The sequence below is a fragment of the Trachemys scripta genome, chromosome 11, assembly GCF_013100865.1.
Source record: "Trachemys scripta elegans isolate TJP31775 chromosome 11, CAS_Tse_1.0, whole genome shotgun sequence".
Lineage (NCBI taxonomy): Eukaryota > Metazoa > Chordata > Testudines > Emydidae > Trachemys > Trachemys scripta.
In genome coordinates this window covers 18,015,047-18,034,394 of record NC_048308.1, presented here as the reverse complement: position 1 = coordinate 18,034,394, position 19,348 = coordinate 18,015,047, and the positions used below count along the sequence as shown (strand labels likewise).

The 19,348-nt window shown below is 39.5% G+C and overlaps 1 protein-coding gene across 2 annotated transcripts in view; it reads right to left on the bottom strand.

Moving 5' to 3' along the window:
• The window catches only part of THSD7B (thrombospondin type 1 domain containing 7B), a 491,576-nt gene that overhangs the window by 16,497 nt on the left and 455,731 nt on the right, over positions 1–19,348 (bottom strand). For both annotated transcript variants that reach the window (XM_034786451.1, XM_034786452.1), the window contains 3 exons: positions 15,556–15,697; positions 14,057–14,172; positions 13,224–13,341 (listed from right to left, as the gene is read on the bottom strand). In XM_034786451.1, coding sequence (XP_034642342.1) covers positions 13,224–13,341; positions 14,057–14,172; positions 15,556–15,697 — 376 coding nt within the window. The remainder of the gene's footprint in view (positions 1–13,223; positions 13,342–14,056; positions 14,173–15,555; positions 15,698–19,348) is intronic.

Here is a 19,348-nt window from a genome sequence, read left to right as displayed (position 1 = left end):
TATTTCTTCTCTTTCTCTCCCCCCCTTCTTTGTCCCAGTGTTCTTTCCCTCCTTCTTTTTCAGTCGCTTTCCTTCTCTCTCCCCCATATTCTTCTCCTCAAACCTCTTTATTGTCTCAGTTGATTTATCTTCTCTCCAGTGTCATTCTCTCTCTCTTCTTACCCAGTACCTCTCTCTCTCTCTCGCTCTCTCTCCTGTAAGTCTCTTCCTCTCTTTTCTCTTCACCCCTTTTCCTTCTCTAAGCCACAGTTATTTCCTCTTTTCCACATCCTCCCTTCCTTAGAATCATTCTCTCTTCCGTGCTTGTGAAGGCCAACGAAGCTGAAACATCAGCACAGCTTAAGGTTGAGATCCTGCATGAGGATCTGCTAGTCTCCTGAAGTCAATGGGACTTTGTACAGGTGCAGGGATTCACCCTAGCAGATCCTCATGCAGGACTGAGATCTCTGTACAACAGAACCTCAGAGTTATGAACACCAGAGTTATGAACTGGCCAGTAAACCACACACACCTCATTTGAAACCAGAAGCACACATTCAGGCAGAGACCCAAAAAAAAAAAAAAGAAAAAAGAAAAAAAAAAGCAAATAGAGTACTGTACTATGTTAAACGTACACTATTAAAAAATAAAGGGAAAGCAGCATTTTTCAGTTGTAAACTTTTGAAAACAGCTATAACGTTATGTTCAGAGTTACAAATATTTCAGAGTTATGAACAACCTCCATTCCCAAGGTGTTCTTAACTCAGAGGTTCTACTGTATTTTCATACAAAGTTTAATTTTTGATAATGTAAGTTCTGATATAGCAATGGATTATTCCCTTCTGTGTTTGTTTTTAATGCTATTCGATACATTTTATATATATGTATATATTTATGGACAGAAGCCGTCTACTCCTTGTGACTTTTCCACTACACTTCTATAAGTAGTTGTAAGTATTTTGATTTTTCTTTAATTAAAGCCACCTGAGAGTTCCATCCCTTCCTATGAGGGCTTAATGACACTGCTGACAAACTAACATACAGTGCTGCTATGATGTTGCTTCTATATTGAGTTAATCAATAAAAATAAGGAAGAATATATAATGAATGTTTATATAGGTTTATCATTATTATTAGTTCATTTTGCAATGGTAAATATTTGGAGAAAACGCTTATCAAGTTGACCCTGAATATGTTTAGTAAATATTCAGTGCTGTGGTTAAGTCAATCATATTACTTTAAAATATAATTTTCATATGTTTTCCAAATATATTCCTTGTGCATGTGAAACATTTAATGAAATACATGACTAAATCCTGATGTATTATTAAATATTACAAGTTACACAACTCCAATGGCAGCATCATTTTTAACATTAAACATTCCAATATGTTTTCATTGCATTTTTAACAAAGGAAATTTGATTTTTATGACCAAATTACATGCAACTTGCTGGAAAACTGCAAGCACTCTAATAGCCATTACTGTCCATAACCACTTTTACAATGTCCATTAAGATCCTATTTATTTTCAGTGAAAACTCCCTAACCCACTGAATGGAAAAGAAAAATTAGGTTACCATTTCAGAAATAATAGACTGAATACCATTCATTAAAATAACAGCAATCCCATTTCTTACTCCTTTCCTTTCCTTACAAAAGTCAGACTCACAGAAAACGGTTCTCTCACAAAATGTTCCAATTAGAACCCTGGTTACAATTAAAGAGGGGAGGGGGAAATCCACATGCCGTGCAACTAAGTGACTTTTAAAATCATATTATGGACATAATTTCTGCCTTAGCTTTGAAGGAACTGAATCTGAGAAATAGTAAAAAAAGGGTCTCCTTAAGTGATGGATTATGAACACCTAAAATGGACGTAAGCAAGGCATGTCCAATGCTAACACTGCAAGTGAAGGAAACACTTATGGTAAGGTTCACCCATTAGGATCGCAGTACTGTAGATCTGCTCTTAAACAGAGATGGGCCAACACAAATGCATTAAGCAAATGCTCCTGGAATCTGTGGAAGCTGAGAAATGGAGCTGACTCCTCATTGTAGTTATGTATACAGAGCGGCCAATTTTTAACTGTTTGTCTTACAGCCATGCTTAAAAATACAAAAAGAAATCAACCGCTGCTAAGAACGGAAGTAATAAATGTCTAGTGAGTGTGATTCCTAAAAGATGATTTTTTATTTTGCTGGCGAAAAGCAAACATCTAGAAGAGCTGCCAATGGACAACCTTGCAAAATGATTGTCTATATGTTCACAATGCTGTTCTCCTGGTGTGAGCCCTTGTATGCCATTTTTAAACTCATTTTAAGACTATTTTTGGCTGAGTTGTTATCACCTGGACCTAGGGGTTTGTAACAGAATTCCTCAAAAAAGCTTTCACCAACACCAGTATATTCAGCTATCACAGAATCAGATTTTGTGCAGTGACACAACCCCATAAATCCTTGTGGTTAAAAAGCAACTCCGAATTTCAGTGGGTTGAAGCAAGGGACTGCAGGTGGTTTGGTGTCCAGGCAGGATTATTCCCACCAGTACATTTCCTTTGTCCTCTCTAGTTTTGAAAGTATCAGGAAAGAGGGTTGCCACTAATTCTCTTGGAATTGAACATAAATTCAAGTGTCTAAAGACAAAACGATTTTTTAGCTTACAAAATTTTAATGATTAAAAACCTTTAAAATCCTGAAAAGTACTTGTAATGCTACGGACATTAATGAAGTAATTTGCTTTTATCTGTGCTGAGATTGGCATTTTTTTTGGCAAAATTAAAATTGACTGGCAATTGAAAACTATCATTTTTAAGAACAAAAATGTCAGATAGCCTAGTCGTTGCATGAAAATGAAATATTTTCTTGATAGCTGCTTATACAAGATAGTTAGCTCACCAATAAACTACAAAACCACAGGATACACCTGAACTTGACCCATCTTTGCTATCTTCTTTCTCATGATGCTGTAAATAAATCATTGCAAAATAAAAGGAGCAGCTCAGTGCTGAAAGGGCATTTTCCCCTGGGACTATGCACTGAAGTGGATTCCTTAAAGCTCTGATTCTCTCTCTCTGTCTACATACACAAGTCAGGTGGTCAGTAGCAACTCAAGTGGAAGAAACACTGAAAAAGTTATTTACTTTGTAGATATCTCATTGATAGAGACTGTTATCTTCATAGGTTTGAAATGAACTTTCTCCCTATACAATCTCTGGACTGGAAGTGGCAGTGTAAAATCTCTATTGGTTCTTGTATCTCTCAGTGAACAAACTGAATTTCTCTTTCATCTGCTACGTCCTATTAAACGATCTGAAAATGCAGAGATAAAGGCTGCTGAAAACGGAAAGTGTGAAGTGCCTCTTCACTTCCCTCAAACCTGTCAAAAGTTCTGCAAGAAAAGATTGCTGGGCTTATTGTTGCGTGTTACTGCAAATTTTCATTTGGAACCATGACTATATTTTCATCACAGGAGAGCACTTTTACAATCAAAGAGCCTCCTCCCTTTCCTTGCCTTCCAACCCCACAGAGCAAAATGTGACATTGGTGGAAACCAAGATGCCTAAAATATCTGCCAAAGTTAATTCCAGACTACCTTGCCAGAAATGTTGATATCTGTTTACTGTGGCCTTGAGCTGTTGCAGATTTTTGTATTCCCTATCAAGTAAGTAGAGCAGAACAGAGGAGTGAGAGGATGGCTTCACGTCAGTTAATATGTGGCTGAAATAGGATTATGGAGACCAGGCTAGGCAAGAGAGAAGGGAAGAAGAAGAAACCCATACAGCCTTAGTCCACTTAAAAAGCAGTTGCACTACCAATGACCCAGCATGCCCTGCAGTTTAAATAGCATTGTTTAAACAAACAGCTAGGTCCCCATACACCCATTTCAGAAAAGGTTGTTTTTAGTATCTTCTTTTTCAGGCCAGCTCTATCACGCCAGGCCTTGGTTAGTTTTCTGACCCGGTAAAAAAACAGTCCTTTTTCAGCCTTATGAAAGGTTTGAGGCAAAACCACAAAGGGTTTATCTCATATTAATTTTCTTACCAAAGAGAATTGTACTTGCTGGAGTTTCCCCTCAATAAGAGTCTTTCCAATACCTTTGGTAGGCTTTGGGTCAGGACCTTAGAGCACTATCCATTAGCTATAGTATTATAAATCCGTGTACAGCAGTTCTGCAGTAAGTATGAGGACTTTCAGCATATAAAACAAAGTTAGCCTATAGCACTAAATATCAGCCGTAACAGAAACTGCTGAAAGCTGTAACAGGCAAATATAATTTATTTCCATGCCTCACTAGGCTCAGCCAAGACTGGAAAGAGAGATACACTCTATTGATCATCAGTTATAAGAATCAGTATGTTCCCCTTTTCCTGCTATACACCACAGCCACACTCGAAGCGACATACATGCCACATACATAAAAAATATGATTTGGTGCTGTTCATCAAACCGGAACAGAATCCAATAGGGCACTCCTACAGTCCATTAAAATATATCACAGCAGAATAATTTACTGTAAGAGATGGGCAGAATAAAAGTGTTAGTGATGTTGCTGAGATAAGTGACATTAAACCATAAATGCATCAACAATAAACTTCGATCTCATCAACAGTATTTTTATTTTTCCCTTTTAAAGTAACTTATGTTTCCTGAGCAGGCACTTCACTAACTGAGAAAAGTCAGAGAAACAGATTCTTGTTTTGACTATCAAATACTAAATAGGAGTGAGGGAGCAGTTGTAGCAGCAGTGTATGCAGTTTATCTCCCATTGATTATTTTTGAGGAATGTGCAACTTATTTGGCAAATGAGACTCGGGACAATGAGACTCAGAAACAATAGTTTCCTTTGTTTATTGTTATCCTTTGCCGTTTTAAGTCTAATTTATGGCTCAGTCCTGTTCCCACTAAAGTCAATGCAAAACTTCCATTAGTTTCAAAAGAACAAGATCAGATCCTTACCCTGTAAGATCCTCGGAATAGGGACCTGTCATTTTATTTGTTCAAAAAATGCCATGAACAATTATGAAGTTATAGAATGATCATTATTATAATACAGGATAAAGTAACTAAAATGGAGAAGCCTCAAATTATGCTATTGGAGGCATATACAGGCAGAATTAGATAAGCGCAGGATCTGCATCACAGTTGACCTTCAGCAATATACCAAGTTACTTAAGATAGGATGGTCTTAGTTTTTAATCAAGAGCTCAGACTGAATTTCACTTCAATAAACCTTTGCCCTCCCAGACTCTAACTTCCCCTTGCATCACTAAAACGCAAGGTGGGGAGGGAGGAAGAAGGAAACCACTTGTGTCAAAGAGCACATTTCTGTAACCACGGTCCTTTGAAGATGTTCTTCAGTTCTCAGAGGGCAAAACAGGCTGATGTCTACCTGCCCCAATTTTCTGTAACTGGAGGGGGGCCAAGGACAGGAAAGGGAATGGCTGCAGTGGAGGCTGTACTCCACAGGGGCCTCCTCTAGTGGAATCTTGTGCAGGACTGGGACTTAAAAACACTATATAATAATTCTACCCTGGATCTTTGAAAGCCTCCTTCTGGTATCCACAGGAGAGCTGCTGTGGATTAAGGAGACTATACAGCCCAAGTTTTCAGACCCTGCCTGGACAACATATTTATCAGTGTAATTTGGCCTACTCTGCAGAATGAGTTTGAGACTCCTGCTGTAAGTTGAACACTTAAACCAATGCATGCAGCATTCCTACTTTTAGGATCAGATTTAGCAGTTGCACAGAACCCTGTTATAAAATTGAAGGATAAGCCCTTTATATGATCCTAAATCCCTGATGGATGCAAACGTAATGAAAACTATCATGGGTTCTCACTGGGGACTGCATCCAGGATCTCCAGTTCTAAAATCATGAACCTCTACAGTTTGAGCTAAAGAAGTAAAAAAATTGTTACTTATCGTGCAGTAACTGTTGTTCTTCGAGAGGTGTTGTGCACGTGTACATTCCACTATAGGTGTATGCGTGCCCAGAGTCATAATGAGTAGAGAAAAGTATACACAAATGACCACGTTGCCACCTTGCATATATCAGCGATTGGGACTTAGTTCCCTACATCAGCGTTCCTGAGTAGAGCCCTGGTGGAATAAGCAGTTACCTGGATGGAGGAGACTTTAGCAAGGTCATAACAGAGTTTATACAGTCAGAGACCCAGTATGAGATATGCTGAGATGACACTGATTGACCCTTAATTCTTGTTGCTTAGCTTACAAAGATCCATGTTGTAGTCCCGAAGTCCAAGAAAAGCCACAGCTGAACGAACATCCAAGGTATGAAGAGCCTCCTCTGCCTTAGATGAATGGGGTTTCAGGAAAGACAAGTGAAGATTAATTGTTTGATTTAGGTGGAAAGCTAACACTACCTTGGGCATAAACATAGGATGTGGCCTAAGGGCCACATTGTCTTTATAAAAAGACAGTAAAAGGAGGGTCAGCTAAAGCAGCTTCAAGTGCTGAAATCCTCCTACCAGAAGTGCTTTCCACCAAAAACACTGTCTGCCTTGTCAATAAAGTGTTAGCGATGTTGCTGAGTTAAGTGACATTAAACCATAATGTGCCATAGGCACAAATAAAGTTCCTATCAGTTTGAAGAGAACTAGATTCAAATCCCATACAGGTACCAGATCAGACACAGGAGGGTAAACACTGACCAGGCCCTTTAAAAACTCAAGAAAGAGGAGGATGAAAAAATATGGAAAAACGGTCTACTGGCAGATGTAATGCGGAAATAGAAGTGAACCAATACTGCCTGGACTCTGCCGGTGCAATGAGGATTAGTGATGCTTTGTTTTGTTTCAGCTTCCCGAGGACCCTTGGAATGAGAGGAACTGGAAAGAATGTACATAAAAGATGACTGAACAAGGAAAGTAGAAAAGAACCTGTTATGGAACCCAGGCAGCAACCCGCTCTCGAGCAAATCTCATATTTCCTGTTGAGATTTGTTGCAAACATATCTATTGTTGGGTATCCCTAGTGGTGGAAAACCTGGAAGAGAACATCCAGCCTAATTGACTATTCGTGTGGGTCTATGAAAACCCTGCCGAGGGAATCTGCTAGAGTGTTCCTCACTTCTGGAAGATGGAAGGCCTTCAGGGACACTTTGTGACAAATACAAAGATGCTACAGGAGGCTATCCTTCTGGCACAATTTAGATTACCTTGCCCCTCCCTGCTTGTTCAGGTAAAACATAGCAGTTGTATTGTTTGTGAGAACTTGAATCACCTGATTCTTGATGGTGGGCATAAATATTTTGCAGGGCCGACATATGGCCCTAAACTCCAGCATGGTTATATGGGGGAAAATTTCCTGAGAAGGCCAAACATCTTGAGCCTGAAGCTGACTGAGATGGACCCCCAGCCTTTTGTAGATGCATCTCTAGCCAGAGTCATTGATGGTTCGGGGCACAGAAACAGAACTCCCTTGCATACATTTATCAATCCAGAGACTGAAGCATCCATATAGGTACGCAAATCCACATGTTCAGAGGATGCCTACAATGTTGATATACCGAATGAAGCCAAGCCTGCAGACAGCAGAGGTGAAGTCGGGCATGTGTTGCACAAGGCCATGTGTCTGAGAAGCTGAGGGCAGGATCATATGATACTTGTTGGATAGCTTTCTGAAAGGAAGGTTATAGTTTGGAACTGTTCCTGTGGAAGATAAGCCATGGCTGTTCCAGTGTACAGATCTGCTCCTATAAAAATTATGCCCTGCGTTTATTGTATCTATGATTTCTCCAATTTTATTTTCATGCCAAGAAGGGAGAACATCAACCTGATTACTAGAACATTGTTCTGGACATGATAGCTTAATATTGCTTGAACCAGCCAATTGTCCATGTAGGGATTTATTTGTATCCCAAACAACTGATGTCATGCACTTGGTGAAAACTCTTGGGGCTCAAGACAAGCTGAAAGAAAGCACTGTGTACTGGTAGTGGTTGGTATCTATCAGAAATTGCTGGTACTTCCTGTGGGAGGGAGGTATTTCCATGTGGAAGTGACCTAAACTTGATTTGCTTGATGAATTTGTTCAGCTTTCTTACATCTAGGATGGGGTGGAAGCCACCAGATTTCTTTGGGACCAGGAAGTACCGGTAATAAAATTCTTTCCTTCTGTGTTGGTAAGGAATTTCCTCTATTTCTCTGAAGTCTAGAAGAGACCATAGCTCTTGAAGTAACAAGAGCTTCTTGTGAGAAGGGCCCAGAAAAGGGATGGGGAAGGTGGGTTGGGAAAAGGGAGGGAGATGAACTGGATTACGTATCCCTTCTTTACTGTGCTAAGTATCCATTTGTCCAGCCTGATGTTCTGCAAAGCACAGTAAAAAAAGAGACAGGCATAATCAAAAGGGAGGAGATATCATCAGTGTGCCATCCTCAATCATAGAGTCAAAATGACTTTGAGGTAGCAATTGTCTTGTGGGAAGGGCCCGCCTTAGTGGAAGATGGCTGGTGACATTAAGAAGTTCTTGATTTTTTCTTAGGTTCTCTGATGGAACAATGGTCTCAAGTAGAAGTGTGATTTAAATAGTTTTATTTTAGTAGCAGGAATATAGCTCTCAGGAAGCGAAGCGTTGCATGAGAGTCCTTCACATGTCATCTGTCCTGGCAGAGAACACTTACAGCTCTCAAAGGGCAAATCATCAACTGTATTCTGCAACTCTTTTGGAATGTCGGAAGCCTGGAGACAGGATGAACACTTCATGGAGACAGCAGCGGTGACAGCATGTGAGTCAGTGTCAGTGGCATGTATTGCTGCCTGAAGAGACATATAAGGGTAAGATGACCCTCAGAAACTAAAACTATAAACTGTTCCCTATATTCTTCAGCAACTTATCAGCAAACTTTGAGATGGCTGAATAATTAAGAAAATAAAATTTAGGTAAGAGATAGGTGATCCTCATTTGAAGTATGGCAGAGGAATAAGCTTTACAACCTAGAGGTAGCCTTAGATTGAGACTGTTCATTAGTTACTGTGACCCCCAGGGAACAAGGAAGTGGGTGGGTAAAGAAATAACCAACATCTTGTTGAGGGATTTGGTAACATCTATCCACCTACTTCACCATAAGGGGTATAGAGGCTGGAGTCTACCGTAAAATCGTACTGGATCTAGAAGTGGTTTATTGATAGGAAGGGCAACACTTCCTGGAACAGTAGTCTGTAAAATTTCCAGGAAAGCGTGAAGGTTCTCTTGCACAATTTCTGCTTGGTCTCTAGAGACGTAGCCATCCTTCTCATAAGGTCTTGAAAAAAGACTTAAAGTCTTCTGGGGGAGGAGATGTTGACTACGGGCTAACTGCTTCCTCAAGGGGAAGATGAAGATATTTGAGAAGCAACATTAAGTGACTCCTCCAATAATTCTCCCTCCTTCACAGGATCCAGTACAGGAGATTGAGGAATGTTAGCAGGATTCTGAGCAGATGAGTCCTGCACTATACAAGGAGGAGATTTCCTTCTAGAAAGTGTGTGAGATGGAGGCCTAGAGTCTCTCACAGAGCAATCCATAGAGGAAATGGCATAGACAGCCATCCACGGTGAAGGACACCATGTTGGAGCTTTCCTGAAAGGAACCCAATGCTCTTTAAGTCATCCATCCAGCAGACCTGTAAGGGGATCTGAAACACCTGGATGGAGAAATAGTTTCCTCCCTTTCAGAGTCTGAAGAGAAAACAGAAATGTCCTCAGAATAGGGAGAAGCAATTGCCGTCAGGGTTCTAGAAGGTCCAGGCATTGGAGAGAGACGATATTCAAAAACACATATCTGGTCAGAAGTTGATGGTACTAGTGGTACCAGTAAAACCTCAGACTGTGACAATTGTTCCAGGTGCATCATCGGTGCCAGCAGTACAGGGACAATCTCTGAATGCACTGTCAGTGTCAGACACGTCAATGTTGCATGCATGAGAGAATGCGTTGAAAGTGTTGAGTGTATTGTCGGTGCTGACAATGCTGGTATGATCACTGAGTATGCTGACGATTCAGGGTGTGTCAATATAGTCTCAGAGTGTCAGTGGTACTGGGTAGATAGATGGAGGAAGCAGTAGAGTCGGCTGTATCAAGGGGAGAATTAGGTAAGAAAAAACAAAGTAGTTCTCCTGTGAATAAGAAGGCCTGTGGAGTTGGAGGCACCTGAGGTGAATGTACTGAGCAGATGGTGCTGGCAATGCTGATGCAGACTGAATTGGCTGAAGAGAGGCAGAAGGACCCAGCACTGGTAGAGGCACCAGTCTCATTGGCCCCAAGAGAGCCAGAGTCCATGGTGCCTCCTCCGATGGAGTGGGTGAGTGCTTAGGTTTGTGGGGCTTCGAACCAGTACCAGAGGACTTAGCACATTTACTCCGAGACCAAGTCTTAGGCTTGGTCCACACTGGGGCGGGGGATCGATCTAGGAAACGCAACTTAAGCTACGAGAATAGCATAGCTGAAGTCGACATTTCCTAGATCGAACTAAGTTTACTTACTGCGGGTCCATGCGGCGCAGGCGCAGGCAAGCTCCCCCGTCGACAGCGTTTCCTCCTCTCGGCGAGCAGGAGTTCCACAGTCGACGGGGGAGCGCTTCCGGGATCAATTTATTGCGTCCAGATGAGACGTGATAAATCGATCCCAAAAGATCGATCTCTACCTGCCGAATCAGGCGGGTATTGTGGACCTAGCTTTAGATTCTCTGCCAGACTCAGGATGTCTAGAATGAGTCTTTGAGTCTGATGGATAAGATGAAGCATGAGGGTTTTTTCACCCAGCTTGTGCTTCGAGTGAGAAGCAGCTGGAGGGGCACTTCAAGCTGAATCAGAGTTCTCTGTATCTCAGTCAGGGCCTGGTTCAGATGCAGGTCACATTGCCTCCATTGTGAGGTGAATCTTCAGGCAATTGTCCCTCTGCTTTTTAGTCCTGGTGGGGAAGGAGGTACAAATGGAACATTTGTCCCTCACTTAAACAGTTTAAACAACTGATATGCTGTCTGTGACAGTGAAAACAGTCCTGCACTTAGCACATTGTTTAAACACCAGGGATTTTTTCGTAATAAATCTCTCAGGAAAACTACTAAACTACAGCTGCCTAAGTAAACTATTAAACATCAACTAAGTATATATAGAAATGCTCTCTAACCTGGCTCACCAAAGCAAAGCTACAGGGAGCTTAAATCATCATCCCGGGTAGTGAGAAGGAACCGAGAAGGAGGCGGTGGACATGTCCCACTTATGCCCTCACCTGAGAGCATGAGGAGAGCAGGGACGTGTACACTGGCTAATGGTACTGCTGGCAAAAATCTCTGACAAGTGCACAGGGTAAACACACACCTGCAGAGGAATGTACATATGCACAGCCACTCAAAGGAGAACTTCTCTATCTGGTAGCTGTAGTAAACTTGTATCTTGCATTAAAATTGGACTCATAGCATATACTAAACACAGTTATACAAACTTGACAATATGGTTCAACTAACCTTAGTGAGATTGGAATGTACAATATCTTATGCGTATAAAATATACTGGGTATATATATATATTGGGTCAGATCAATGGTCTAGTTTCCAGTCTTTTGACAGTAGACAGTGCCAGATGCTTCAGAGGGAATAAATAGAACAGGGCAATTTATCAAGTGATCATCCCATGTCATCCAGTTCCAGCTTCTTGCAGACGGACGTTTAGGGACACCCAGAGCATGGGGTTGCATTCCTGACCATCTTGGCTATTAGCCATAGCTGGACCAATCCACCATGAATGTATCTAATACTTTTTTGAACCCAGTTATACTTTTGGCCTTCACAACATCCCCTGGCAACAAGTTCCACAGGATGACTATGTGCTGTGAGAAGTACTTCCTTATGTTTGTTTGAAACCTGCTCCCTATTAATTTCACTGGGTTCTTGCGTTAGGTGAAGAGGTAAACAACACTTCTCTATTAGCTTTCTCCTCAACATTCATGATTTTGTAGCCCTCCTTAGTCACTTGTTTTCCAAGCTGAAAAGTCCTAGCCTTTTAATCTCTTCTCATATGGTAGCTGTTCCATACCTCTAATAATTTTTGTTGCCTCTCTTTAGTTGATCTAATAACACGAGAATTAGAAGTCTCAACATTTTTTTTTAAATACAGCTTGGAATTAATATTCTTAGCATGTTGGCTGTTAAATAATATATCTGAATTGTTCATTTATGTTACAGGAGTACTATTTTACTGAACTGATGAAAACTCAATAGACAAGGAACATGATTAATGCAAATATTAATCTCTTTGATCATTTCTGTTACATGCTTTGATCTCTGCAATCCATCTAAAAAGACCCCTCCACAAAGCTATCTATCTGTTTTGTCTTTGCCCTCAAATAAATTTGATCCAGATAAACTCTATGGACAATTAGAAATTAATGCTCACCAGAAGCTTGGGAAATTATGTTGCAGATCTATTTTAAATACATCCTACAGTACTTCTCTTCAACTGACCTCTCCAAGGATTTGAAAAACTACACAAGACTAGATAAGGCCCTAATCTTGTAACTTGTTCTATGTGAGTGGAGACCTATTCCTGAAGTAACTGGGGCTCTACACAAATACAAGGACCAGTGCTCACACACCAAGCTATAGAACTGGGGTCAAAGGAAGTACTATTTACGTTTTTTCTTTTTTAATTCTTAAGGTGATAAATAATTATTTTCATCATCATAAGGTTAGTTGTGCTGAAATTTTGAATCCAGAAATATACAATAAAGCACAAGAGAGGAACTAAATTAAAAAGATATCCTGAAAACTCTCACCAGCTTTCCTTTTGCACAACATAAATCCTACCAATAACTCTATATAAAAGAGTTTATTTTCAACTATGACTGAATTTTCAGATTTTGGAATTAATCAGTTAAATGAGCCTTTGTATACAAGTCTGTTTTCTAAATTGCATTTTTTGTGGTTGGGTAATTCAAAAACAGTCTGATGGATTTTTACAAAATGTAACAAAACAAAGAAAAGTCCTTTTGTCTATTAAAAAAACTAAAAAAATGTCAGCATATCATTTTCTAATGATTTACAAGATGTTTAAGTGATTATCATGCTTTTAAAATCTGCACAGAAATTTATGTTGCTCTTTATTATTATTTATATTACTGTTTTTCATGTTCTATGGATTGCATAAACATCTGCAGGATTTGGGATGTATTTGTGTTCTTTACCGTATGTAAACATTCCAAGGGATGCAGATAAAATGTGACAATAGTCTTAGAAACAAATTTACCTCCAATGCCGCAAGTGTTTGAACATTCTGACCAGGCTGACCATTTGGAAAGCTGACAGTTCACAGCACATTCCACAAGGCAATGAATGCTCAATTTTTCAGGTTTTTCCAAGTTTAACTGTATATAAAAAAAACAAACAAACCTAAAATGTCACTTTGCTATTGCTGGTCATAAAATTAGAAAACTGAAAATTCATAGTGACTAAAGTGATACTCCCAAGGTCACCATTTACAGAGAGATTTTTCAGCTGTAATAATAGCTTACATTTTTATGACATTTTACATCTCAAAGGCTCCCCAGACCCCTGCAAACTTTGGGCCCCATTCTGCAAATCATTATTCACATGACTTCAAAAGGACATAATCCTTTACTCATTGACTTCATTGGGACTGCTTGTGTACAGGGTCTGTAGAACTGAGTTCTATACACATACATGCATTACTCCATCATTGAAATCCTCCTTTAGGGTGCAAAGAAGAAGCTAGATGACTAATCAGTGCACATTATTATTCTGTAAAAAGCAACAGAGAGTCCTGTGGCATCTTTAAGACTAACAGATGTATTGGAGCATAAGCTTTCGTGGCTGAATGCCCACTTTGTCGGATGCATGACATTATTATTCTGGTACTCTTCTTATATTTTGATTCCTGAAAACTTCTGACCCTAGCTAAACCCAATATTGATCATAGCAACTTATCTATGCCATCTAAATGGTAACTGCAAAGCTCCAGCTGGCAGCTTGGGGTACAGTGTCAGAGTACTGTAATTTCCAAAACAACTGAGGTGTATGTAAGTCTTTAAGCCACTTATGTATTGTATTTATAAACGTCACCTGCTCACAGTAGTTCATATTCAGCAATTTTCCATCACTGCGCATACAGCTCAAAAGGCGTCTCTGAATCCCTTGTCCACAGGTTGCATTTTCACTTAGCTGACATGTACTCCAATCTAAAGATACAATGTAACTGCATTTAGTACAGCAAACCATCATTGCACTTCATTTTTATTTTGAATTACAAAAATGAGTTAGTTTTCTTCATTTAACTGTGGGACTTTAGAACGTGAGTTCATATCACGCTAAGAACAAAGCAGATAAAAGGAAGTTATTCTTAAAGAAAATAAGCAAGTCTGAATTGGGAAATTCACTATCATATCTCCAATGTCCCTTCAAAAAACAACACATCAGAGTATGTCAAAAACTGTTTAATGCTGATACAGTGTATCGTTTGAAAACAGTTGGCACATGCAGAAGCCTACATTATTTGTCTGAAGTAAAATTTCAATTTAATAAAATAGCTATAAAAGTTTCTGAAGTGCTACTGTATTTTAATCTGTTGTCTCAAAGCAAAGCTCATCATCAATTGCAGCTTTGTCTAATAAAATATTTTCATTCTAGAAAAAACCTATTGCTTTCCTTTAGCTGTCTTCAGCTGTGTGTTAAGAGCTTACAGTCAGTCTTGATTGTCACTGCGTCCTTCCAAAATTTTGTTAAAAAGGAAGCCAAACAAAAGTGAGCTTTTTAAAAAATAAGGATGAAAGGAAAAATACACCACTGAAAATCATGAACAATGCAAAGTGTGGTTCTGGTCTGAAAAGTGACCCTCCGAAAAAGGGTATTATGATGTTTCATGTTTGTCGCTCAATGGCTTCCAGTTCAAATGTGTTTGGATTATATGTAGAAATGCCACTTTTTCTAACTGCTAACCCTACAAATTAAGTCAAGGAAAGTATAGATGGGTTCTGTCCTCATGTATTGGCAGTAGCTGAATTCGCTAAAAAGAGGAAAACATTTGTCTGCAATTTTTTCCCCAAAACAGCTATACTCAGTTGTAATTAAGATTCTGAACAACAAATTTTACTCTCAAGTACACCTGTATAACCTATATTCTTTAAAGTATACTCTTGGTGTCATCTGGATATGACTGACTTCAATAATACTGACAATACACAAAAAAGAATAGACTATTTCATTCTCACTTATTTATGATGTTTTTGCAGTGATAATACAAGTAATAAAATCTTATCTTATCCAAACATGCACAGATTTATACATGTGCTTAGCTCTAATGAATTCAATGGAACTACTAACACATTTAAAGTTAAGCACCTGAAGAATTGGTATATTATCATTGCAGTAAAGAGACATAACTAAATACAAAGAGCAGGTCTGCTTAGTAATAAGGTATTTTTATACATAATTATTTTTAAAAGTAGAACTGCACTTTAATATTATGCTTTAAATTGTCATGGCACATTCTTAACTTTGTAGCAAAGAGTGTATTGAGAAATATGATTCACAAGAAAAATGCAGGGTATTACAGTTCTGCTTACCTGTTAGATTGTACTGATATTGAAAGCAATTTTGATTGAGAACACAAGGTTGCATTTGTGAATCTTTAGGACAAGTCCTGGTATTTAAAGGAGATCTTAACACATGTCGAGTCCGTGTTTGCATAATATTGGGGTCACATACCTAAATAAAACATTGAATAGTACAAAAGATATTAGTAAATAATATAGATATGTATCAGCTGTAGCTGTTACATATATATTGCTATTCTGGCATCAGACCTTATTTTATGTTACTTTTACCTTTGTGTTGTTTAAGCCATTTTAAATGTGTTCAATGTTTTTGTTTAAATGTGTGACCTGTTTTGAAGGCAGGATCAATAGTTAACAAATCCTTAACCCAGTCCTCCTAAGTCTTGGCATCTACTGTGCTCCTCTGTGAGATTATTGAAATATATATATAAAACTTTTCCAAATATCAATTCCATCTCTATGTATGAGTCCAATCAGGATAATGGGTTAAGGCAGATGGCCAAGAAATAATTTTAGAAGTTTTCTGCTTCACACCCCATGAGATCCCCAAGCAGAATTCTGTCACAATAAACATAAAGAAAAATGAGTTACTACAAGAATTTTTGTTTCCCTAGTTGTTATAGCTGAGCTAAAATGTGCCTCGCATCTGAAAGAGATGGAAGAGATGTCTATCTGGGACACAAGACTTCACTGAGTGACACTTACATCAGATGATTAATGCTTAAGCACTCCTTTCTCATGACTCTCAAAAAATCATTAGCCATCTGCCAGTCATGTTATTTGTAACTTAAAGACCCCCACTTAAATAGATAGCATCATCTTATAGGAATCTTTAATACCAGGACTGTATGAAACATTATCAAGGAATATAGGATGACTGTTACCAAGTTGCAAGTTAGAAACATTGTGAAGATTTAAAGCATATATTTTTTACTAGAAAGCAACAGAAGAAATTACAGCAGAGCATTCATTTATTGTATATTATTTTCTGCACATATTGTGTTTGACATTGTAGACAATATAGGGCCACATTTTCAAAAGCATGTGCTATATTATGTAGGAATCTGTGTGCCCATGCAAACTTAAATACAAATGAGCAAATCCTCAGCTGTGCATACAAACCAGTCCTGGCATCTGCAAATTTCAGTTTCCCTGTACACGTCGGATGCACCCAGAATTGTGTGTGCAATTTAGTATTCATGTTTTTGAAAAAAATGCTCTCCTAATTCTTTCAGCCTTGAAAGCTATGTGGAGGTTACCATGGAGCTGTAGGCAGCCATGCATGTTGATTATGTTGCAGATAGATCAAGTCAAGAGAGAACGTGGTCCGTTATGTGGGGCCCCTCTCATTTCCTCTATCTCCTTTTCCAATAAACAACAGTCCTGTTTTACCAAAGCATTCTGGAGAGGCCTAAGAGAGCATGCTCCCACACATAAAAATATCCTGTTGAACTCCTCTGCTCTCTCCTCACCTCACTTGGGGCATCAGCCCCTACTCCTACATGTCTCCAAGAGAAGGATGGGGATGTACAGCCTGTGTCAAAGTATATGTGTGTCATGCTTTTGTAAGGTGAGTGGTCAATACTCATTTTGTCAAATGTCCCAGGAGAAACAAAGTTGCAAGGCATCATGTCCTGATTTCCTGAGAATGCGGAGGGCCTCTTTATGTCCCATCCATTTGATCACTGGAGTGAAATGCTCCCTCACTCCCCATTGCATGATCTAACATCAGTTGCAAGAGCTTTGGATAGATGGGCTCCCTTTTCTCTCTGACTTGATCTCCATATTGGAGCTAACAGCCAGAGAGATGCTTTCTTTTGCCTGTGCATCTGTTAACTTTTCTTTAGTGGCCAGCTGCATGTCAATCAGGTGGGGAAAAGTCTGAACTCTCTTAGGACAACAGTATAAATAAATTGAGCATACTTAGTGCCTCCCCCAATATCAGCCAAATTGTCACAGACTCACCCACCCCGTACAGCTGCTTGGGCTCTTGTGTGCTGCTACCAAGAGGAAACAATCTTAGAGCAGGTCTTCACTACGGGGGGGGGGGTGTCGATTTAAGATACGCAAATTCAGCTACGCCATTCGCGTAGCTGAATTCAACTTATAGGAGCCGACTTACCCCGCTGTGAGGAGGGCGGCAAAATCGACCTCCGCGGCTCCCCGTTGACGGTGCTTACTCTCACCTCTGCTGGTGGAGTAAGAGCATCGATTCGGGGATCGATTGTCGCGTCCCAACGAGACGCGATAACTCGATCCCCGAGAGATCGATTTCTACCTGCCGATTCAGGCGGGTAGTGTAGACCTAGCCTTAGTGGTCTAGTTTCAATGACTGTGAGGTTTGCGGAGGCTAATTAGGGATGCACAGAGTTAGAGTTGTAAGCATCCTCTCCTACAATACATAGTCATGAGCATAGTTACTCTAAAGCCAATGGGATTATTTAAACGAGTAAGAATTATGTACAGGAAGAATGACTGCAGGATTGGGCCATAAAATAGACCCTAGGAACAGAAGCTTTGCCATTGTCAATTAGAGCAGGACTGGACACACACTAAAAGGGGAACTAATAAAGCATGCTACTAAATGTTGGAGTACCACTGAAAGCACTAAACATCAAGGCCCAAAAACAAAAGCACCTCAAAAGTTGTAAGAGAAAACAAACACTGACAAGATTTGGCAATATACAAATGTAAGACTTTGGACTCTGAGTAATAAAAATCCCCTGACAAACCTATGTTTGGAAAAGATAAAGAAATGCTGAAGGATTATGGCTTGCTTTGCCCCAGTAATCATAGAGTGCTCTGCAATCCTCGACTCTGTCCCCAATAGACAAAGGGGTAACATATACTGACTTATAACACATATATAAAATGAAGGATTGCTAAATGGTAAAGTTAAGAGCTTGGTTAGTTATATTTTAATGATTTATAATTATGGACAGGGAATGAGTATAGATAAGGTAACACTAAGGCCAAGGTTTTTCTGGCATAAGTGTGGTTTTGCCACTTCTTCTTTGACATAAAATCATTGGCTGGTCTACTTAAAATTAGGTTACTTCTGACAGAACAACAGTAGTAGCTTGTGCCAGAAGTTTTGAGGTGAAAACACACAGACCTGTAACAACAAGAAACCTTTTACTGGGAAAACTTATGACATAAAACCTACATAAACAACAACAAAACTGCAGAAATTATGTAAACTAAAGTTTTGCATATGTAATGTACGGGTTCCATAAAACCCAAAGGGGTCATGACCCCCAGCTTCTCCTCCCTTCCCCCAAATTTCCCCACCAGTTGCTGTCCCGGCCTGTCAGCGTAAGCCGCTGGCGGGACAGGACACTTTGTTTACTTAGGTTTACTTCCATGCCTGCAGACGCTTGAGGTAAACAAACCGTCTCGGCCCGCCAGCGGCGTATCCTGATGGCTCGGGAGCCAAAGCTTGCCGACCTCTGAATTATAGGGTTGGCTTATGAATGGGTCATAAAAATTTGCCATTTTTACTTATCCATCTTTGGGGTGTCAGCTTATAAACGAACCGGCTTATGATCGAGTATATATGGTAATTCACGACAATATGTTGTTAGTCCTAAAGACTGCTTAAAAGAAGAACAATAAAGATATCAAGGAAACTCTGGACAGTAAGATGTAAGAAACCTTCTATTTTTCACAAATGCTTGGGACTTTCAAATACCATTCTTCAATAAATCATATTGAGATCTATTTTCAAATTTAAAAACTTTTTATAGAGATATCAGTTTAAAAACCACAGCCTTACTGCTTTGCAACTGCCAGTGAATACTGA